The sequence below is a fragment of the Anguilla anguilla genome, chromosome 7 (assembly GCF_013347855.1).
Source record: "Anguilla anguilla isolate fAngAng1 chromosome 7, fAngAng1.pri, whole genome shotgun sequence".
Taxonomy (NCBI): Eukaryota; Metazoa; Chordata; class Actinopteri; order Anguilliformes; family Anguillidae; genus Anguilla; species Anguilla anguilla.
The window spans coordinates 41,828,134-41,852,575 of record NC_049207.1 but is presented as its reverse complement, the minus strand read 5'-3'; the positions used below and the strand labels follow the sequence as shown (position 1 = coordinate 41,852,575).

The 24,442-nt window shown below is 39.2% G+C and overlaps 1 protein-coding gene across 1 annotated transcript in view; it reads left to right on the top strand.

Annotated features, from left to right (window-relative positions):
• The first annotated feature begins 352 nt into the window (after positions 1-352).
• Positions 353-24,442, top strand: part of LOC118231414 (neuronal acetylcholine receptor subunit alpha-7-like) — a 55,297-nt gene continuing 31,207 nt past the window's right edge. Inside the window, exons 1-3 of the mRNA XM_035425189.1 lie at positions 353-947; positions 3,652-3,799; positions 23,666-23,805. Of these exons, the coding sequence (XP_035281080.1) occupies positions 3,730-3,799; positions 23,666-23,805 (210 nt within the window). The 5' untranslated portion in view covers positions 353-947; positions 3,652-3,729. The remainder of the gene's footprint in view (positions 948-3,651; positions 3,800-23,665; positions 23,806-24,442) is intronic.

Sequence of the window (24,442 nt, the reverse complement as noted above, 5' to 3'; positions counted from 1 at the left end):
TGGCAGGTTCAATTACACCAGGAAAGATCAACAGAGCACAGAAAAGTATTTTGATCCAAAACAAATACGCATTTGACCCAGGTCTGAATGCCATCACAACTACAACAGGCCACTATATAAGAAAGAAATCCTGAACAAGTTCCTGCTATAGTACAAAATTTTACTCTTCAGAATTCCAAATGTTCCTTCTATTGTGGCGTCGATACAAATAGGACGGTGTCGCTTTGCACGAAAAAATACAAGCGCAACAGAACAACATCCAACAACTCTGTCCAAAATATAATTGGAGAGAAACGATTGGATGGTAGCTATTATGCAGGGAAATGGGTTTCCCATTTGATCATTTCCCATGCTTGTGACAGGCGAGTAAATACCAAAGCATATTGCTGTACCCTTAGAAGGTCAAATGACAAAACAAATTGAAGCTCGTGAAATATAAGCACGGGGAAACGGACAAACAAATGCGTGTTTGCAGGAAGTTGGCGAAGCCTCGGTTTCGACATTATCGTTTAGCTTTTAGCATCGCCATTGGATGTGAACGGTCCTTTCAAACTGTCATTGCTGCAGGGATTTCTTCATCCCCGGGAATCAGACGGCTCCTGGAAAGGTGTCAGCAGCCATCACCTGCGCGTCCGTCTTCTACTGAGTCGGGGGGTGAAGGCCGGACGGCTGTCAGCGGCTCTTCAGAACCCGCTTTCAGTGTCAGGCCAGCTCTTGGAAGGCTTTAAGCGCTTCACAATCATCCCTCTCAGCGATAAATGGATAAACGTTTCCGACTGTTTGCTCGCAGCTTAAATCATCCTTCTGCATTTCCGTCCATAAAATGGTTGAACTTCTTCAATGCATTTTCAGGGAATGGCCAATAAATCTGTCACGTGATTAAACAAGCTAAAAGCATATTCGGGCCACTGGCAAGAGACACCTGACTTAATGTGACATTGAAACTGGTGAGTAACATGGCTTTTCTTTCTGTGAAATCCATGGTGGCTTTATTGCCCTTGACAAACACAAGAATCACATCTGTGGCTAGAGTGCCCTTTTCAGCTGTCAGAAGCAACTTTGCGGGTTGCAGAGCAAGATCTACCATCACCAATGTGGTCTGCTCAAACATCTCATACACGGCTGGATACACCCAAGTCCCTTTTCTTAACTAGAGCACAACTTTAATATTCTGCAGATATCCACTAGTGAGGAAGGGGCAATTAATCAATAATGAAGTATGAAAAATGTACATGACTGGCCAAAACAGTTAATGCAAGGAAGACTGCCCCAAGCCAGATGACTGGATCAGCCAAGAACATCTTGATACTATTGAAAAAAGGATTAGATATATTGTGCATAAACTGTACCTGTAACTGTCTTTCCTGTTGTTTATGTTCAGTATGTGTCCCCATAATCAGCTCTGAAACAACCTTCAAATTCAGCATCATTGCTTTTTAGCTGAACGGTTTGTGAACAACCTTCTAATCCACTCACACTCATTTAGTTGCATGTCATTAACATTGACTGATTCTGGTTGTTAATCAAGTGAAGACTTCGCTTGACCCCTGATTAACTTTATTGTTCAATTAACAGTCTGCAGTTTGAGTTGAAATCCTAGCTTTTTCTTTATAATGCCTCTGTGGGAGTACACAAATACTAGCTGCCATGGCGACCAAAAGGGAAATCAATTTTGACAATAAGAGCTCAGCACCACTCATATCGGTAAGGTTAAAACCGCTAGGCAGCAACCAAATGAAGCACAGGGCACTCTCCTTGAAAAGGTTCTCAGCAAAGTGGGAGAGAGGACAATATTGATCTCTTCCAGAGGGTGGGGTTATCTCTCCTGAGTGTTGCTTTTGATTTGGTACAAATCTTTATTAAGATTTATGCACTTGCCAATTCTTTTTTAGTGGATATTCAATGCAAACCAAAAGTATGTTAAGAGGTGCATTCGGTGAGACATGGACATATTCAAATAGCATTGCCCTTTCCAAAAAAAAAAGAGAAAAAAAAGTAAAAATATTTTATGGTCGGAAAAAAGTAATTGAATGTTCAATTGAAAAAAGGTTATATTGATGTTTTACAATTCTATCATCAGAACAAATTCAATGGATCATGGGTAGTTATATTTAGACATACAGTGCAGGAAAAAAAGAATACATGGGACTTGATTGAGGTTTTTCAATTTATCAACAAGACTAGCAAAGTAAACCTCAAAAGAATTTAAAGGTTGAGTTCTGTCTGGCGAAAAGTGGGGCAGAGGTGGATTATTATTTTTTAAGGGCAGGAAGTATGTAAATGCTTGTAAGAGCTTTCAATGACATTTAATATATCCAGAGACCTTCGGGTTGAGAAAGTCCTGGTCTGAGGAGTACTACTGAAATGCATCTTTAATGGACTGAAACTTTCATGTTGTTGTTTGCCTATATTTTACTGTCAATTTTTTTCTCTCTCTCCTTCATCTTCATTTTGTGTCTTCTACTTGCACAATCAGAATACCTTGACTATTCTTTTCAAGTGTGTACATACTTTTAAAACATGTTTTGTTAGCAAAATTGTGGAGTATGTCATGCGTCTAGCATACTATAATTTCCAAGTTCCATACAAGTTGTTTTTTTAAATGAATAATATGGAAATTATGATAAAATAGTGAATAGCCTGTTTTCCAGTGTACACATACCAGGACAGACGTACTGTATGATAATCATGAATCTAGACCATTGATGTCCAATCTTCTCAGAATAGGGCTAGCGAGGCTTCAGGTTTTTGTGGGTTCCACCCAGTGACCCAGCCCAAAAACACCTGATTCTACCTATCAAATTCTAGATAGACCATGACCATGATTAATCAATTAGTTGAATCAGGTGTCGTAGTTTTGGGTTAAAACAAAATTCTGCAACAACACCGGCCCTTTTTGGATAAGATTGGACACCCCTGATCTAGACAGTGCAGTGTGCTGCTGTATTTCGCTACACGATACGGATCCATTCTGAAAGTATTTTTGGAAAAAGATGAATAGGGCAAAGGATTATCTGTAAGAATTCTACAGACTGGAGCAAAAGTTGCTTCATATACAGAACAAACAAACTGGATAAAACAGTAGAGCTTCTGGCTATATTGCTGTGGTTTAATGTAAGCCTAGATAAAAATCCATCAACTCTGGCTCATCCTTATATATTGATTTTTAACTTTTATCTAACTTAATTTTTTAGAACCAAAATTTAGTTCTAACAGTATCCACATGATATGAAGATATGAAATAAATTGAGGCAGCGTACACTTGCAGGGGGTTAAATGTTTGGCATCCTTTCTCGCAATTCATGGTTCTTTACATCCACCTGTAAGTCCCTCCAAAAGAATGCGTTCGAAGAGGACGCCAAGTAGCCCAATGAGATGAAAAGACAGCAGCCATGTTTAACAATCAAATTGAAAATAAAAAAATAAATAAAAAATAAATAAATGAGGAATTGTGATTTAAATTATTATGATAAATTGTAATTAATATACAAAAAATTGTGTTTAGCTTCAAATAGACGCCGACATTAGTTACCCATTACAATGATTTGAAGGTGTGCAGAGCCTAATAGGCTATTCGCCAGTAGGCTAGTGTTGCGAACGAGTGGTGACAACTGCTCTCACACTTTCTCCATCTGCTTCTCTCTCTCTTAGCAAATCGATCGTGTGCTTTCTCTTCAGACGTTGAATTAGCAAGCTCACATCGGGACCAGGCGGATTCTTCCTTGGAAAATGCAGGGTCGGAAGTTTTTGATATGTCTTTACTTTGGGATGTATTTATGGACATCGTTCCTCTTCAAAGGTGAGGTTCTTGGTACGAGTTCACTTTCTGCTGCAGGAAACCTGCTTGTGTCGGTAACAGAGATTCGTATAAACCAGCAAATCTCCATGGATAACAAGTTATACTAGCTTGGTTCTTATACTTCGGCTACTTTCGTATTTCAAATTATGTTAACGAGAAGTTATCCTCCGAGCATGACAGTATTTTTTTAAAAATACGTAAACTCATAAACACCTACATTCGTAGTAAAGAGGACAATAATAACGTGTTATTGTTATTTAGCTTTATTGAAAAAAAAATGTAAACGATGGGGTAATTGTTACACAAAGAATGAGGTATGAAACAATTGTATATGCTATACATGCATGTTACGAGGTATAGCCCATATTCACACCAAAAACTATTTATTTATTTATTTATTTATTTATTTTTTACATGCAATGTTCTTTTACAGCACGGACGACTTTACATTGGAAAGTAAAATGCTGGTCGAATTCGTTTTCTTTCGAATTTTAACGTTATGATAAATGTAGGGTACTTTTGTTTTACAATATAATACAATCATGGGGACGATATACCAACGAGACATTTTTTTTCAGAAGAAGATCAACCTTTCCATATAAAGTGGAATTCGACTTTGCCAAAGTAAAATATGATACATAAAGTACCAATTTCCTCCAGTTTGGACCTTACTTTGAGGAGTAAAAGCTAATTTATCCATTTGTATCAAGTCGATATGTTATGTTCATACAAATATTTATAAATATATTATATTTCTCATTTTAAATCTGCATATCAATCCTCTAGAAATGTAGTTCTTCAACACATTTGCATGCTTAGGTAATGTCCTCACGCACAGGTTGCAGTCCGCAGTAATCCTGTGGGAAGAATGTAGTCTACATTTTATGTGGATTTTCGATTTACTCAATGCAGTGCCGAGTGGTACACAAGGGGGCAGTAGGCGATAAGACCGTCATCTTCAATGGCTCTTCATCTGTCTTCAACTCTTCACTACATTAATTTGTTCATAGTATCTTAATAGTATGTGTTACAATTAAATGCAAGTGCTGTGTAGATCGATTTTGCCTCATGAACACATCCACCAAATCAAAACTGGTCAATAGTTTAGACCAGGGGTGCACAACTCCGGTCCTGGAGGGCCGGTCCACATGCTGGTTTTTGTTCCAACCAGTCACCTCAGTTTTAGTTCTCTGACAGCTCTATAAACTACACTGGTTCACTCCTGTACTTGAGCACAGTGAAATATTTAGGACACACTTGCAGTCTGCAGCTGTAGCTGGTGCTGGTACAAATCTCAGATCAAGATATGACTGGGCTAATTAAATAATTAAGAGCTGAAGTTGGCACAAAATCCTAAAACGGATCAGCCCTTGTTGTGCACCCCTGGTTTAGACACACAATGAATTTTATGTGATGACTGTGTGGTTCCATTTGGCATGAAACATTTTTGATTCCTGTATCATGGAAAGCTTCAGCAAAAGTTGCAATTGCCACTGTATCCTTTCTACAAAGTGCATTTTACCACATTCTTCCTGAGACAGGACTGTTATGCTGAGGTTTCTCAGTGAGAATGAGAGCATTTACTCAGGTTTATCCATCAAACATATCACTTAGGGAGGAAACAAATCTAGTCTACGTTATATGCACAAAATATATGACAAAATATTATGTGATAAAAAAGTGACAAAATATTAGCTCTGCGTGCAAAATGCTCATGTGTGTCACACGAGCAGGACTAAGTGAACTTTATCATTTCTGCGAAGGTTGACATTATTGTCAGTGGCATATTGTGTTCACACTCCTCTCTCCTTCCCTGCAGCAACCAGTGCTTGTCATTTGTCTCAAGTTTCTGAGTTCTGACGCCAGTATGACTGCCAGTGTTGTCTAAGCGATGAATGAGGATAGAACTCCATTGTACCTTTCACAAGAAAGCTACAGAAAAACCCCCCTTTGTGCGTGAAGATAATTAAGCTCTCATCATGACCCCAGGGTGTGATGCCATAGTCAATAGTGAACTCTCTTATTAAATTATTGCTGATAATCAGACATTGTTTGGCTTATATTACGATGTTAATAAACAAAGAAAGCAGCAGGGGACAGCTTCCAGCTCCCTCATAGTTATTCAGATGCACAGTCCTTGCACAGAGCATGATATTGAATAGTATAATAAATACTGATATATTAACATTGCCCTTTTGTGCAGGATACAAATGGTTGGAGGTCTATAGTCAGGGGCGGAGCTAGCTTGTCATACATATGGGTGTGAGGCATGATGAGAGGGCCTAAGTTAGCTTCTATGTTTGGGTATTCATGGGGCCCCCATGGCTGCACATATGGGTACCACACCCACGACACCCCCTAATTCCACTTCTGTCTGTAATCAACATAGCAAAACCTACAAACAACAGTTGCTTCCTGGGATGCTGTCTTGTCTCATGCTCAGGACCATTTATATCGGTGTACCCCAATGGTCTGTGCTTGACCCCCTCTTCTTTTCTCTTTATGTATGTGCAATTTCTTTGGTCTGTCATCCCCCACCCCCCATCATGGTCTCCTCCTCTGCCCAGCTAAGACTGAGGTGCTGTTCAGTCTCTCGTCACCACTACTAGACCTCTCTTTCAATCTAGATGCTAAACTAAAACTCACTCGGAGCTCTTCTACTGTATGAAGCTAACTCTCCTTCTCTTTACATGTAGTGGCAGTGAGTCATGCATGTAGATTCCTTTTATACATCATCCAGAGTATCTGCCCCTTCCTCAGCACCTCCTCTACACAGGTCCTAGTCTAAGCCCTTGTACATACATGACTGGACTATTGCAATCTCCTACTTGGTGGTATTCCTGCTGGCATCACAAAATCCCTGCAGCTAACACATAATAGAGGCACACAACTGGTCTACAATGCTCCAGTAGTTGCTCATGTTACACCCATTCTCATCTCTGTTCCCTGGCTACCTGTTGCAGCTCAGATCCAGTTTAAAACATTGGCACTAGCCTACAGGGCAGTGAATGGGACAGCTCCACCATACCTCCAATCAATCATATAACCCTACACTCAGGCTGGATATCTTTATTCTGCAACCACAAGGTGACTGGCTCTTACATGTACAATCACTTCTAAGGGTTTAGATTACTGCCTGAAGTCCGTGACCGATAGACATGAGCAGATGCTAGGTAACGTCCTTAGTGATGCTCTACCAAGCCTGTCATTTCCTGTTTGTTTTGGAGGATTTTGCCTTCAGTCTTATCTTCAGCAAAAGAAACACTCCTATCCCCACCTCATAGCACGTGTTACTATGGATTTAGGCTGTATGTATTTACAATATGTGCATTGGATCTTGGTTAACTTAAGCCCCTTTTCCACTGTAGGCCCGAACGGTTCTGAGCACGGAGAGGAACGGTTTCAATGGTGTTTCCACCTGGAAACGGTTTGGCGCATAACGCTTACAAACGTTGCCCAGCACGATATTCTCGGCACGGTTAGACAACCACGCTCAGTGCAGCAGAACTGTTCGGGTGAGCGGGCTTAACGACGTAGGTATTCACTGATTGATTGGTTTCACATTACTTCAGTTTTGTGACTCCGCATCCGGTCTCTTCACGTCCTCTTCCAAAAGCTCGGTTGGTAGAGAAGCTAATATAATTAAAAATGGACTATTAAAAAATATTAAGGACTTTGTGCTTGGAGTTCATCCTTAACCCCTTAAATTGCACCAGCCCATGTTTATTAATGTGCACTGTCCCTGTAAAAATAAACTGAATAAAGTCAAATAAATGTGGGCCAGAGTGCGTCTATTTGCATTCATTCTGGGTTTTTTTTGGTGAAATTTTCAATCAATCTGGTCCCACGATGCACCATTTGAAAGTGTTAAAATTCACGGTTCTATATCTACAAACTATTTTATGATGCCAATGTTTTAACAACAACGGTTCCTTATTTTGTAACATGTGGGGTGCCAAAACAAGCTTGGGGGTCCTCACCGTCTTTGGATTTTGGAAATCCACAGAAATGTGGATTCATCAGTATCAGTAAAAACATACGCCTGTCATGCCCAAACTCAAATGCAGTTATCTTCAATTTCCTTTAGATGTACGTAGATTGCCTATTCATGTCTGAAGTGTTCTGAATAAAAGCGCAATATGTGATTTAAGTTCATGACCCTCTGGCCACATCAATCTTGATGCTTCTTCTGGGTTGTCTTCATATATAGATCCTTAAACCCTCAGGTCTAAAGGAAACAACAATTAAACAACTTAATTTTTTGGTGGTTGCAGTTAGTCATAATGCTGTCTTTTAACTGTGATGAACTCCAAGTACAAATGATTGCAATCCATTGGCACACAGCACACAAGCTTGATTTATCCAAGCAAAAGATTAAGGGTTCCAATTAGAGAAACCAATCAAGCTCTTGTCTCAGTTCTGAGTTTGACATCACCTTTTTGAATGATCATCTAATCATAAATGCAAAATATGAACTTGATGTGAGGACAGCAACAATGCTGATAAACGTAAATGGTACTTTAGTGCCCAAGTAATTCACATAGCCAACATTTTGCATATCACAGGGAAGCATTCAGGAAGAAGCTTGCTCAAGGGTAACACAGCATGTCTCTTTGATGATTCAAGTATAGCTCACTAACTACCTGTGAAACAACTACACACAATTTTAATCCCTCAGTATCGTAATGCTCCATCATGTTTTGCATATAATTTCCTTGCTGACTCCGAAATTCCAACGTCTGTTCTATGCATTCATGATATATCAGTTCAAATAATGTCCATAATGGCAGTGGAGCCTTGCTGTGGGGCATTTTTCATCCATGGCAGCTGATTTTGGATGCCTCATCATTTCTGTTGAGTGCAAGACACCATGAGCATCCTGACTTCTAAGCACTGATACATTTGAGCTCCTTTGTCTTCTCTTCAATGTAACTGTAAAGAAATCCCAGAGAGAGAGAGAAAGAGACAGCCCTACATGTTATTAACATTGCCTTATAAGCATTAACACATGCTCATTTCCCCAACAAAAATAACTTTTTTCTGAACAACATTGTTTATGAATTTGAAATCCCAGATAAATAAAACAATACTGCCTACTTACATGACCCATAGTTCAGTTCAGAGACCACCAGGTCAAGTCAAATATGATGGATGTGCATTTCCCTGTATGAAGGTCATGATGCCAGAGGTACTTGGCCTGACTTACTAATGGATCTAGAAGTGAGGTGTGTTCACTAGCAACTGTCAATAAACAAGATTAAATTAACTGATTGAAGAAATGCAATTAAATTTTCAGGCCTTCATAAACCATTATTACACGCAAACCTTCAGCAATATACCCGTAAAAAATAGGCCATGACATAATTCAGTTGGAGATAAGTAAATGGCTACTGACTACAAATTAAGAAAAAAAAAATCAACAGTAACACAAAACGCATGTGTCGGCTATATTACATAATGAATGTAATGTTGCCTTTCATGACACTCATGTCAAACCATACTTTATTAACTGCCGAAACAGTGTTCATAATTTGTTCAAATATATGCAATATGCAGAAAGCTACTTGCTAAACTATGCAGTTGTACAGTAACAGAATAAGACACTTGACATACATCATCTGTGTTTAATGTTTCAAAAAATGGAAAAAATGCGTTCAGAAATACAGGAAACTGAATGACTGCGGATGAATTATAAACATTTTTTGAGACATTATATGGTTAACTGTGGGGAAAAATACTCTACTGTGAATGCATGTACCTATCAGTGCATGGATTATGACAGTGCTAGTGTTCATGGCAGGGATGTATTCTACTTTATTAAGGGACATCAAGTCATTGCAAATGAATTGAATTTTAAGTACTGTAAGGAGGTGCTCTCAAACAGGCTGTGAAAGCAGTAATGCATTTCTTATGGGAACACCTGTGCTGAATGACTGCTGTTTCTGCTTGCAATGAACCGTTTTACATTTACATTAGGTTTCCTGGAAATTTTGTGCTTAGTGTACCACATTTTTAGAGGTGAGTGAGAATGAATGACCTAGATCCAGTGCCAACTCGTGTGGTAGGCAATGATATGCACTGCGCGTGGGGCCCGCCTCCTGCGAATGGGCCCCACTTCTTGGGAAAGGGCCCCACCTTAGCGTATAAGCCCTGTTCAAAATACAAAATAGACAAAAAGTCTATGCGCCCCCACCCAGATCCAAATATTTTTAAAGATCATCTTAGGTCACCTTAAGTTTTCTTACAAAATTTTTCACTTCAGCTGTATTATGTTGACCAGAGTATTTCTGGAAATGTTATAGCCCTTCGTATCACGAAAAGATGAGACACCTCAAAATAATGGTCTTTGAAAGGCTGTAGGGCCTTGTATAGGAGATTCTGACTTGTATGCATTGCAATGCAGAATTCATCAGTGTGATAGGGACTTGTTGGGAAACCTACAGTACAGCTAATGGCAGCACTGTGTCGTAGAGTCAGACCATTGCATTCTGAGCATCTGTCTTGGTTAATTCAATTTAATAAATCATCCATTTTACTGTCCCATGCAGATATTCTGTAGCCCAGGCGAGCGGTGAGCACTGCATGGGTGAGGGCTGCTAGAGAAAAGTCTAATAGATAATAAGACAGTGTGAATTTTTCACACAGAGAACAACAATCTTTGCAAGGTTTCGAAAAGAGAGGGAAAAGTGCAGTTATTCCCCAAGTATGCCGTTACAGTTCCAATTACAAGGCTGCGGAAAATACCATATACTGACGAAATCATACTATGCAGACATTTTCATTTCACAGACATATCATTTTAATTGAAATGACAGCACAGATTTGTGGATATGATTGCTGTTAATATTCTTCCATGCAGTTCAGGAATATATTAGCAAGTACAGGAATAGCATCTAAACTAATTCCAAGTTTTAAGGAAAAGTGGCTGTAAATATAAATAATCCCAAAGTACTGTTTTCACAAAAGAGTGAACATTGTGTTCTCTTACTATGAAATTTGAGAAAATTGCCAAAGTAAGGCTTCTGTCACAACCTGATTCTGAGGGGTTGATACAAACCACATGGCATATTTATTTATTTGTTTGTTTGTTTGTTGGAGAACACCAGTCTGTCTTGGATCAGGTTTCTGTTTCCGGCGATAATCAATTCGCAAAGTGCGTTTAAACGGAAAACATTATAAAAGGCCAACATTTCAATCAACTGTGCACTTCCTATTATTTATATTAGATGTTATTGAACATTCTTCTTTTAATTATATTTTTAAGGATATTGGAATGACATCATAAGTGGTAACTATAAACATTGCCATTACGTGTATTTTAATACAAGTGGTGTTTTCTCAAAGTCATTATTGAAGTGGAGGTAACACTTATTTTTTACAGTCCTCTACTTACTAGATATTTACATAATACAATGTGGTAAAAATAGCAGATGATTATGTAATTGCCACTAGTAAAAAATAGATTAATAAAAAAATATGTAAAACTGAAATACTTATAAACACCCCTTCTATTAGCTACCAATTCAAATAACTACCTTGTTACTTTTGATAACTTCAAAGGTTTAGGTTGGTTATAGCCTAGTTTGTGCACTTCCTAAGAATATAGATAATACTTTCTTGGAATCACCTCTATTAGAAATTAAGTACTGTCTAATTTCCTTGAAAGTGCTACCAAAGTGGATACAGGGCCATTCTCTGAAAAAACCTGGCAGGTTTTTACCATTAATTCATTTAATGTGATATATTGTGCTTGGCAGCACATCTGACAAAACACGTTTTCCCCTTAGACAACTGCCTTAGATGGCTGTTAATGCCAACAGCCGGTATGCCAGGCATTAATCACTTATTGTTTTTGGTGCGTTGCCGGCATTTGGCTTTCTATGGCTAACTCATAAAGGGCAATCTGTCACAGCTACCTAACATAGGGCCTGGGGAAAGAATGAATATAGATACAGAGAGACATCACTCCTTGTTTCTACACATGCAGGCATGGGTGTGTGTGTGTGTGTGTGTGCAGTTGCATGGATGTCTGCTCATGAGTGCATGTCTGTGAATTGAAGTCTAGGCAATATGTTTGATAAAAACTTTACAAACACAATTTGTTGTTACCCGATTTCAGCAAAAAAGGCAACAAGAAAATATTTAACATATTTATTCATAATCAGTCGATGATTGAAGCTTATGTCAGGAAAGAAAGTGATTATCATCCACTGGTTTGCTGTCAGGTTTATGATTTTAGCAAAACACATTCTTAACAGCTTATATTCAACTCAGAGATGGCATCAAGGCTCATAAAAGCGGTAAAATGTTTTTGATCTGTAGGAGAGTATCACCAAAATGTACCTCATTTGATGTAAAGTTTCAGATAATCCCTTTCCTGTGTGTACTTTCTGATTTTCTATTTTTTAACATTATTTATCTTTTATTTTACCAGGCAAACCCCACTGAGATTAACTTTTTTTCCAAAGGTGCCCTGAAATAGACAAACACTTGAAAAAACAAAACAAAAAAAACAGCGTCACAATAGCAATACGCGTAAACAGATGATAGGCCAGGGTTAAGTTGAGGACAGAATGCAGTTTAACAGTGTGGCAGTGGAGCTGTGGTGTCTCACCAGACAGCCTTGTGAGAACCAAAGCAGCACACAATCTGCGAGAGTCAGGGAGAGACCCTGAGGATTTGCCTCTTATGTCTGAAGGACAGTGGGCCCGGGCTAACGTCCAATTTTTCTGACACTGATGCGGGTTCCACAAGTTTGCCCGCTGCGCTCCCTTAATGCTCTTCGTTTTGGACGAGGGCTTTAGAAGGACAAGTCATTTGTTTGTTTAAAAGTGCTTCTCGGTTCCCTTTTCGCATGGAAACACAAGTGAAAGCTGGTGGCCGCCAGGAGGGAAACGAAGCAAATTGAGCTGCCTGCCGCTTGTCCTGTGATTCACCCGTGTGAGAAACTTGCCCCCAAGGCATTTCAAAATGGCCGACATAACAGCTCTGAGTCGTGTTCTGTCATCATTTCTGACACCTTGAAAAGTGTTTCTCTCCTCCTTTTGCTCTCACATTCCACGTCACGTATCTCCCACCCCCCCAAAAACTCTCTCAGCAGCAACTGACATATATTTATGGCTTTGATGGAAAAGTTCCTTAGAACTTTTAGAAGGCATAGAATTCCTTTTTCTTTTTCTTGCTTTAAATTCCCTCCCCTGAACATGATGGATTAAAAAAAAAATGGTATCCTACCTTTTCAGTTCTGAAGCGCACCATATGATAAATATCCAATCATCAGTTCATCAGTATACAAGCACAAGTTACGGTCAATGCCCATCTTTACGTAAAGGTACCAAATGATCTTCACCTAATGTTAAAACATTTCTTGCAGGGAGGGGTATCTTTTAAGATGACAATGCAGTTGTAAGGTGGTTTACAGAAGTGTACCCCTGATCAGACCCCAAAGGAGAACAGGCCATGTTTATAGTACTGGCAGGGAGTGATTATTTAGTTATGTATTTTTCACATTACAAGAGGGAGATGAATAATTGTTCATGAAACCAATATTTGGAAAAAATGTTAAAACAGAACATTTCTGCATCAATGCTGCTGTGAAAGTATTCAGTTGCGTAAACTCAATACGAAGCACGCTGTAGCATGCAGTTACAGTTTAACATTATTCAATGGGACACATATTTAATCTTTCTTTTTCGATTGTTTAGCATGATTTTAATACGTTTCTTTTTCCTTTTAAGTTTGCCATCGAAACGTTTCTGCAGTATCGTGTTCCCGCAAAGCAACTGTCTGTTAGCCTTTGAGCTATCTCGCTACTGTATACTTGTTGCTGAACCATCTCTATGGAAAACTGTGCATTGCTTTAGCATTATGGAGCCTAGTTGTTATATGCAAAACAAAGTAACTGCGACATCATGAATGCTCTTAATATAAAGTGCTTTCAGTGTGCCCCACATTCGCATTAGCCGCCTTATCGGAGCAGGACCTTGTGTTGCGAGCTTATGTTTTTTCCCATGTGAACATATATCCCCAAGCACCGCCTCATCAGCTTTCATTGCACCATCTGTGTGTCGGTACATTGTGTAACGATGCTGTGTCACACCTTTCCCATGCGTTGCCGATGGCATGTAACAGTGCCGATAATGGGCGATATCCGTATTTTGGTGGTGCGAATGCAACAAGGTAAGAGTGAAGCAATTGGGTGTGATGGGTGGGAACGGTGGTCAAACATTTTGAAGTCTCACTCGACTCTTAATACGGGCTGTGCTCTTGCATACCACAACGCCTGATGTTGTTAAGGATTTAGGACTTTTATGTCGAAGGGTCACAAACCACATGGTTGCCAAGGACCCGGAGGTTTTCCCATTAATGGATTTCCAAGATTAATCCTAATCCGGCCGCTTTAAACAGCTGCTTGGTGTGCATTGAAATGGCCACTACCCTTTGCACTTCCTGTTTGTTTTTGCTGCACATGTTGTTGTCATGGAGATTTACACGTTTACTCTGTAGTGGAATGTTTTATGAGTTTACATCTGCCTGGGGCTGCACACAACCACAGTAAAGTAAATTAAAATGCCAGTGTAATGGTAATTCAATTTATGTATAAGAGGCGGGGGTTAGTTCGTTTGGTGACGTTCCAATCGGATTGTGGGGTGGTTGAAGGGTGGTGGCAGGGTTAATGGGAGGCTGCCACTGGATTTACATGTATAGCCCTGGATTGGCTGCGATGAATGGAATTAACGCCTTTTTAATGAGAGTAGACAGATTCTAGGTTGTGAGAGCATGCTAGGTTGTGCTTCACTCAGACTGAGTAACAGACAGAGAAGGAATGACAGCTCAGAAGGTGCCATGGCAGGGGTCAATCTCCTGCCCATGTTGGGTAGGACATGCATACTAATAATAATAATAATAATAATAATAATAATAATAATAATAATAATTCATTACATTCATATAGCGCCTTTCTCACACTCTTTAGAGTGATGAGGGGAAAACTTGCCTCTTCCAGCACCAATGTGTAGCACCCACCGGGGTGATGCACGGCAGCTATTATAAGTCTCTCACACTAGGAAATGCATCGCACATCTTGCCTGAATGAAATCAAGTCCTAATGCATTGGCCTTATTATTTGAATGGTTGTATTTGTAAAAAAAAATTGAATAAAATAATAATGATGATGATAACAATGATACACTGTGTATATCACAGTAAATAATTTGTCACAAATATTGAGACCAACACTAAAGGTAAACACCTGAGCCTTACCTGGGGCCTCACACATACTGGTGGCCAACACAGTACAAACTGTGAATGCAGCATGTTTCAATGCCTCTTTTATTCATGCGCAGCTAAGCTATTGCGTGGCTGTCACAGCAATAGCTGAACATCACAGGCTACTGGCAGCCATACAGCTCTGTTCATGTCCCGGACATGTCTTCAGCATTGGCGAGGTAATCATGGGGCAGATGTCAGACGAGTCAGTCTCAGAAGCTTAATCAGTCTTAGCAGTCGAATCGGTCTCCCGCATAGAATAACGAAGGAGAAAACACAGATGTCAGCGTGTCAAAAAGTTGCATAACAGCGTGGCGAACACAGGGAAACCTTAGCCTGTCAGCACTGAATGAGACACCCTTCAGAGTCTGAGGTTCAAATGCATAGTCAGCTACTAAGATTTCAGAAATGACTTGCCTTTGCGGAACCAGTTCCTGGAAGGGACTTCTTTCTTGTTCTCATTAAAACTTTATTAATCCTGTTCTGCAGTTTTTTGTTCTTGAACTGTGAGCATCTTTGTGATTTATTTTTGCCGCAGTCCTTTTGATTTATTTATTTATTTATTTATTTATTTATTTATTTATTTATTTATTTATTTATTTATTTTTTTTTTTTTTTATTGTTGCAGTAACAGGAGCTGGAGAAAAAAAGTTTTGGAACCTTAATGGTTCTGTGCTTTTGGCTGTATTGACATCAGCCTTATGTGTCTGTCTCACAGGGGTTAATCAAAAATGAACACAAATTCAAATAATGCAGAATGTTGCGAACTGATGTTTGTCTTTCTAAAACATCCCTAAGCAATGACTTAGAACGTATCCATTTGCCTCAGTACCATAGGGGTGATATTTCTAAATTACAGCATCAGTGTTTCTTGTCATTTTCATTCTTCACTTGGGAGGCACAACAAGATTGTGGTCATTTTCAAGGACACAGAAGACGAGTTTCTGCATGGATTTGCATTCATTATGAGTCCTCTTTTGGTCTACAGATTGTGATTTGGTGCTCTGCTCCATCAGTTAGACTACAGTATTGAACATCATGATTGACCATATGATAAAGTCATATTTTTGAATATGATACCAAATTCACATTATAATTGAATGTGTTCAATACATGCAAAACTAAGTGCAATGGGGCTGCCATCTAGCTTATCCTGTTAAAGCCCTCTTCTGGGATCTGGATGGTGTCCATGGTTCGATATTGAATCTGGACAGTGCCAGTGACTCTCAAATTTGTATGCAAGATGAAGGACTATATTGGGGGCAAATTCAAAAGTGGCTGCCAATGTGATTGACAGTCAGACAAGCAGCTAAGAGGTTGCATAATCGGACTTTCCTGTAGTTAAGGCAAAATAACTCCTGGCAGGAGCTGTATTGTATTTATATTGATTACAGTTAAACAATTAAATGATTGAGGAAAGAAGCTATAGCAGGGCTACAGCCTGAAAACATGAATACTTTCCCAGTTCTGGAGTTGATATAGGTGCGGTGTTGTTCTCATTCTCCCCCAAACTACTGTAAACGACCAGTTAGCCTGAGCCAAATGAAGAATAACGATGAATAATATCATAATGCATTCAAATTTACAAGTCTGAGATTTAATGCAGTCACTTTTGCCCAGATTTTACTTTAATGAGGTAAGATGGTCCCAAGAATACAATAAATAAAAAGATGATTGCAGCTGCAATATGTTATTTTTTCTGGATTTTCAACAAATTGCATTCATTCAAAGTCTTTCAGGAAACTATAGTCACAGGTGGTGAGGCAGTGCAAATGTCCATAGGGAGACATATCATGCAATTTCAGTGACTGATGTATATTGATTTGATAAACAGTTAAAATCTAAGCTGCACACTGTTTACTGACATTGGCAGTGGCTGCCAGTCTGTTCCGAAAGACAGTTTTTTCTGTCTAACGAAAGAAAAACAAGATGTTGGCATGGAGTGTCATGTTTTATACTTTTAAGTCTCTATGCCAACATATTCCTTGTCTTTCTTTTGCTAGACAAAAAAAAAAAAAAGAGTCCTTTGGAACAGCTTGGGAGCCATTGCCAATTTCAGTAAAGCCATACATTTGAATGACAAATCCAAAAAATCTGAACACATAATAACTATGGTGATAAACTGTCATCTGTAATCTGGTTAGTGACCGTACAAACCTCCACCTGTATCTGTTTATATTGTATTTTATTGTTACACATGTGTACAAATACATATTCAATATTCTCAGAATTGTTGCATTTGAAATATTTGCTTAACAGTTCAGGCTAGCACTGTCTGAGTTATATGTGGGCAGGAGCTTGGCTGTTTGTCTGTGCTTTGAAATTGGTAAGAATCACCCCTTCTCCCAAACCCCTGGTCGGCGCACCAAAGGTTTTTCCATTAATACTGAGATATAAGAAGAGGGGCAGTGGATGCCATTATTAAATTCTAGCCTATATGGCACTGCTTGAGATTGAACACTGCATTCTGGGGTCAAGGTGAACGCTCTAACCACAATACTTTGACACTGTTGCTTCGCATTTGTTCACAGATAACGTTAGGCTATTTACATCTGTAAAGGTGTTAATGGTCTGATTGTAGTTAATGAGGAGACTTGAAACATCCATTGTAATTACCTCTTGAATTAATTTATTATGTGCAAGATTAATAATAGCAATTAAAGACACAATTGTTTATTGTTTTGAGTGCACCTACTTGCTTGATATGTATACAGTATAATAAAACAGATCTCAGTCAGGTATAGGAGTGATTCTCTTAAGATTTATATTTTATTATTTTGTCTGTAGATGTCTTGTTTCATTAATACAAATACATTTCTCTTGCATCTGTGTAGGTGTATATCTCGTTCAATAAAAATCTTAATGTTTTTTTTTTAATGTTGCAATTCATTTTCCAAAACAATGCATAAAATTCACATATTATTTCAAAACAGATTTGATGTAGGCCAAAATGAAAAGAAATGGCCACTAATGTAGCGACTCAAAATGCTCAACAGTAAGGCTGGTTTTGGGTCCATGGTTTCTGGAGGTGTTAATGATACGGCAGATAAAAGACAATGAAGATCCAATTTCAGCGCAGATTTAATGAGAGAACTTGAAATGGAAAAACTGTAAAAAACTGACCCCTTCCCTTCCATACTGCAACACAATGAAATGAGGTGCTGAATGCTGTAGTTTTGTGTTGTCTGCATTGTCTGATCTAAAGTTGGCTTTTTTGTGTTGAAAGGCAAAAACTTGTTTTGCCTTCAACAGCTAAGTGAAAAGTGCTCCCAGCAATACAGTTGGAAATACCTTTTCCCCATACATATTTAAAAGGTTACATTAAAAGGCCGCATTGCACCAGATCTTACTTGGTTTAATGCATGTTTTTTGTGAAATACTTACTCAACCAATTTATTTTCTTCCAGATTTTTTTTAATTTTAAATTTTTTTTTGACTTCTGCTAGCAAGACCTTAAAACAAAGCTGGCCAACATAAAACTTATTTTTTATGTTTTGATGTTTGATAAAGCCTGACTTATCAAACATCAAAACATTTTTTAAACATTTTCATTTTCAGGCATATGGATTTACATTTACATAGTAAATTGTAAATTTGTGGAGTTACCTGGTCTGTATGCTTTTTATAAGGAACAATTTAATATTGAGTTGGGCCTGATTGTTTGCTGCTCAGTGATAAAAAAAAAATTGATTATTCAGCTGGGCTTACGGTACCCATAAACACCAGTATTCACAAACAGCTTTATGATGAATTAGATAAGTCAATATTTACGTCTACTCAGGAGAACTGAAGCTTATTCACAGACAGTATATGACCTCAAAAAAGAATTAATAACATAATGAACGCTGACATTCTTTTCATAATTTTTAAAATTGAAATGAACTGAAAAAAAGATTGGCTTATAAAGATCATAAGCCCCTTTTAACCTTTTAGAGTCCACGACTTTCTAGGTTGTAACACCTGCCATAACCCATTTCTTAGCCCTTTTGAAATTCACATGGTGTGGCAGTGGCATTTCTCTCTTTCTGAGGGGTGGGGGGGGGTGGGGGGGGGGGTGATCCCATGGAAAGTTGACAGCATCCTCCGGGACACGGGCTGACAGATTTAGGCTGACTCATCCTATCTGACACAGTAAGCATCGCGCAATGTCAGGGGTCAGCACCTTGACAGAACGCCCTTTTGCTGCTACGCTATGACTAACAAACAGTGAGATTGTGACACGCCCCAATGGCATATGCTCTCAAGGTAACACTGTGACATGAGGTATGACTTATGGGCCACCTCTGTGCTAAAGGCAGTGAAATCTGCTAATGGAATTCAGAGGAATTCTGCCAATAGAACTTTCTACAAGTTCCACTATTGTTCAGGATTAGCAAATAAAACGCTGTTTCAGATTTGTTCCCTGAAAGTTAAGATTTGTCCAGTGGAACACAAAACCAGGATTGAAGCGAATAAGGATTCCAAGCTAAACTGTTTATTAATAGTTGTCCCTCATAGATTATCTCTACAGATAAGTGAGTCTGTGAATTATTCAAGGACAAAAGCTTGTTCCTCAAACTTAAATCCTGGTTTGGATTTTCTTTCTGCAGAACTGGGAGTCAGCTCAATAGATTGAAATGCCTGATATCCATTCTTTGTGGACAGAAAAAGTCATAACCCGTGGGACACTCATAAAACACTCCTGACACATAAGAAAACAAATTAAAATGGGAGGTCCAAGAAAACCTATGGCGGGTCAATGTGCTAAGGCTTCTTTTGTGTTTCCGGTAATTAAAGTCTCCTCTCAACTCTGTGTATGACCGTTCGGTCAGAGGGCAGAGCTCTGTCTTTCAATCTGTTTTTCAGTTTTTTGCAGTTCAATGCTGTTGTGACCATCTGTTCAATACTTGCTCATTTTGGTTTGCAGAAGAATCAATGCTGTGAAATGACAGCTATAAGGACTAAATGTAATCTGTTGCCTATTTAATAAACAACCAGCGCTCTTGCCATCTCAACAGGGTTGGTAATAGTTTTAAACACAAATAATATAATCCTAGTAGTACAATAATTCCAGTGTTCCATGTTGAAATGTCAGTCATGGCATTGATCTAGATCAGTGATCTTCATTCCTGGTCCTGGCTTTAATTGATCAATTAAGTGGCAAGTAACAACAAAAACCAGCAGAGCCTGTGTTCTGCCAAGACTAGGAATGATCACTGACCTAGATGTTTTTGACTGTAAATAGAGTCATATTAATATTGGCATCTGCTTTGAATTGTGGTTTTATTTTATCTTGGTTTATTGACTACAACCGTGGAGATGATCAACATGTGGCCCCTTATATATCTGATGGAGAATTTTTTGGTTAATCTATGAAATGACTTGAAAGTAATTTAGGCTCTTGTTTCCTGCTCTTTTGTGCGTAATATGTTTCCCACAGAATCAATTTTGTTGGAGGAGAGGGGTAAAAAAAATAGAAAACTGGAAGCAGAATTATGATGTAAGCATGCTTGTGGATACAGCTGAACCTATACACACCTGTCAGACCCATCTTTAGGCGTTTATTCACAAACATGTACACATATAGTGGATCCACATAATTCACAACATTGCTCAGCCAGCAACTGGCCTGTATTCCACATCTCTGCAATGATAAATGATGGAGGCAGTACTGGGGATCATGTGTTAAGAAGCAACCAATTCTATCCGCACTCAACACGTTACCCATCAGTAGCAGGTATGCTACTCCAATCCATCCTTATACTTTCTGATTCCAAAGGGCCAGCCAGCTGCTACCTTATTAAAGCTTTGTTCATGACTTTGGGAAATTGGCTGGGGGTGGATGGGATTGAAGGCACAATCTCTCAGTGTCATGGCTGCCACTCGTTTCCTTTCTCCAAAGGTGGCAATGCATCACAATTCATATCCGGAATTTCTGAACGAAATACTGCTGACAAATACTACACTCGGACAATGGGGGTGGAGCAGGAGGGGCAGGGCTATTTTACCCGTGAGCATGTATGAATGGGCTCTTCTTGGCAGCACATCCAGTTAAAGCCAAAGTACTGATGTGCGTCCCATGGTCGAGAATGATGGTAAACGGTAAATGGACTGCATTTATATAGCGCTTTTATCCAAAGCGCTTTACAATTGATGCCTCTCATTCGCCAGAGCAGTTAGTGGTTAGGGGTTAGGTGTCTTGCTCAAGGACACTTCAACATGCCCAGGGCGGGGTTTGAACCGACAACCCTCCGACTGCCAGACAATCGGTCTTACCTCCTGACCTATATCGCCCCATGAATGAAATCCATACCATTCTCATACAGACTGTATACATTGCAGATTTTATTATTCATTTTGCAGGATTTTGTCTCTTAAACCATAGGGTTGGAACAATTATAAACCAATCAGCAAGCAGCAACTGTCAGAACAAAAAAAGCAGAGCATCCAGCGAAGAGCACCAGGGTACCAACTTGACCTTTGTCATGACAGTGATTTTCAACACATACGGTTTCTCAAATGTTTTTGGTACAGACTTCCTGTGGGAGTATAGGTGACATAGCACATACGCAGCAGCATAGTAAAACAAAGAACTATTATTCGGCAGAAGCAATGAGGAGAAATTCATGAAACAATCATATAGCAATGGTGGGTACATTTTATACGCACATATAATGCATTGCAATTTTTTTTTTTTTTTGCAATATCATAAATGGTAATACTTATTTGCAAGGGTGTGTACAGAAACGTAATCACAGCCATATGTTTTCTTACTGAGGGGCAGTGTTTTGGTTTTGTGAATTATGAGCAATGGATGCGCACAAGTAAACGTTCCACCGCATGTCACTTTGGGTTTTACGGTCATCACAATGAGACAATGAGGCCAGACAGGGAAGCTCATTTCATGCTCATGAACGTAATCGCCCGTTCTTTAGATGCCACCTCACTCTGTTATATTTTGTGTGAATCAGACTTGGGCTTGTATGTGTTGCAACTAAAAATAACCCATGCTGTTTACCAGTGTAATAAAGCATAACCATTTCCGTTGACAGTGTGCGTGTGTGTGTACGTGTGTGCGTGTTTGTGTGTGTGTGTATGTGTGTACGTGTGCGTGTTTGTGTGTGTGTGTGTGTGTGTGTGTACGTGTGTGTGTACCTGTCTACAGAAAAAGAAGTAGCAGATTTTGGCAATTGCATTCATTGCATTCATTCATCCAAGTTAAGGTACTGGATTCCGAATCTAGGCCGCTCATGTGTTTTGCTGTGTATATGTTGTGTGACCATGCGTGGCGGTCGGACCATGTGTGTAAATATGTTTACTTATATAATCAGGGCGCTCAGGTGAGAACGACATTCCCTTTTGGCATCACTGACCAAGAAAATCAACACGGGTAAAGACTGCACAGCTGGAGTGGGATGATTAGATAGCCAAATTGAATGCCCAATCTGGGAATTTTATGAGGAAATTAGCATTATCACAAATGCTCTCGGAATTTCTGTGTAATTTGTAACCGTGCACTTTAGTGAACTTGTCAGTAGTAAGCATTTAACCATTGCTAACAATGAAGGATATTTAGATTTCTGCATTCCTTGATGAATATTCCAGTAAGGTATTTTATGTTATAATGTATCATTTTTTTATTTTTATTACTGCACTGCCTTGTTGAAAAAAACAATCACGGTGCATGCTCAGCCGACAAAAACATTAAATTTTGGCAGAGATGTCCCGTAGAATGAAGATGGATAGTGACTGATAGGGATAGGCTCAGACAATCTGCTGAAGGGGGGTGATTGGGGGGGAGCAATTTGTTATCCCTTCTTTTAATTTTACCAGGACATCAGGGTTAATACACATACTGTTTCCTGCAACAACATTTCCAACAGGTAATTTATCATAATGCATTGAGTATTCTTGATGACAATACACTTTTGCTACAGACCTATTTGAAATTAATCAATTGTTTGCTATTTGTACGGTTTGTTAGACAATCAACCAACTGAATATTTTGCATTTTAACTTCGGTCTTGCTTTTCTCTTGTCCTACATCTTCATAATATGTATGCATATTTCACTATCATATGTAAAGAATCACAGCACAGACAGTGTTTTATGATGATCTAAGTAATATGATCACATTGTGAAATTCAGACTCCAAACTCATTTCCAAAGGGATGAGTCAAGAAGACTGAGGACGGAAACTGAGGACTGAAGTTCTTTTTATTGTCATCGGCATCCTGAGTGGGGGTAACAGGTTGACTGAGGGTGTATGTTCCTGCATGTGCATTTCAGAATGCAATCCAGTCATCCTGATTTGGATTCCCAAGTCAGACAGGTGCTCCGCATGCCTGGTGGAAATAGCCTGTATCAACAGCCTTTGCGACGTGATTGTGAAGAATAACTTTGTATTTGCCTTTGCACAGTTGCCGTGACCTGTTTGTTCCGTTGCCGGTTTCATGTTTTGACAGGTTTAGTGAGTAAAATCTTCCTGAACCCATTCTAATAAGCCTTTGTTTATTATAAGTCGCTGAATTATTTTGTTAGTTCAAACATATTAGCTACTCTTGAAGTTAAAAACAGGGTTGACAGTGTGTTAACATTGTGCTTTACTCTCTATGGCAGGGTCACTGCAGGGTGAGTACCAGAGGAAGCTGTATAAGGAGCTAATGGCCAACTACAACCGCCTGGAGAGGCCTGTCTCCAATGACTCCGCCCCCATCTTGGTGGAGCTGGGCATGGCACTGCTGCAGATCATTGATGTGGTGAGTCTAAGGCAGAATGGAATCTCCCTAAAACCAGGTTTCCCATAGCTTCTGAAAAGGCAGGGCGTGTGACTAACAGTTTTGACAAGTATATTGTAAACTATATATACTATACATTCCCTTTGTTCACAAATGGTTGGCCAAGATGTCCAGAACTACGTGTTCTTTGTGTGACCCCTTGACACATGTAGCCTATGAGCTCAGGGAGAGAGAGAGAGAGAGAGCGATTGTGGGAGCAAGGTTAGGTCAGTGGGAGCAGATTTTGAGAGAGAGTGTAAGAGTATACGGTACTATACATTCTCTTTGTTCACAAATGGTTGGCCAAGATGTCCAGAACTGTCTGTTCTTTGTGTGACCCCTTGACACATGTAGCCTATGAGCTCAGAGAGAGAGAGAGAGAGATAGAGAGAGATTGTGGGAGCAAGGTTAGATCAGTGGGAGCAGATTTTGAGAAAGAGTGGTTAAATCCAAAGAGACAGGTTCAGAACCACATGAAGGCAAAGCACAGCACATCCATTAACCACAATGATTTTGTGTTAATATGCTTTGCTGTGTTGATTGCCTACTTCAAGTACGGGATTGCTATTAACGTTTACTGTTGAGTGGGTGGCATTGATTACAATATTACACATTTGAT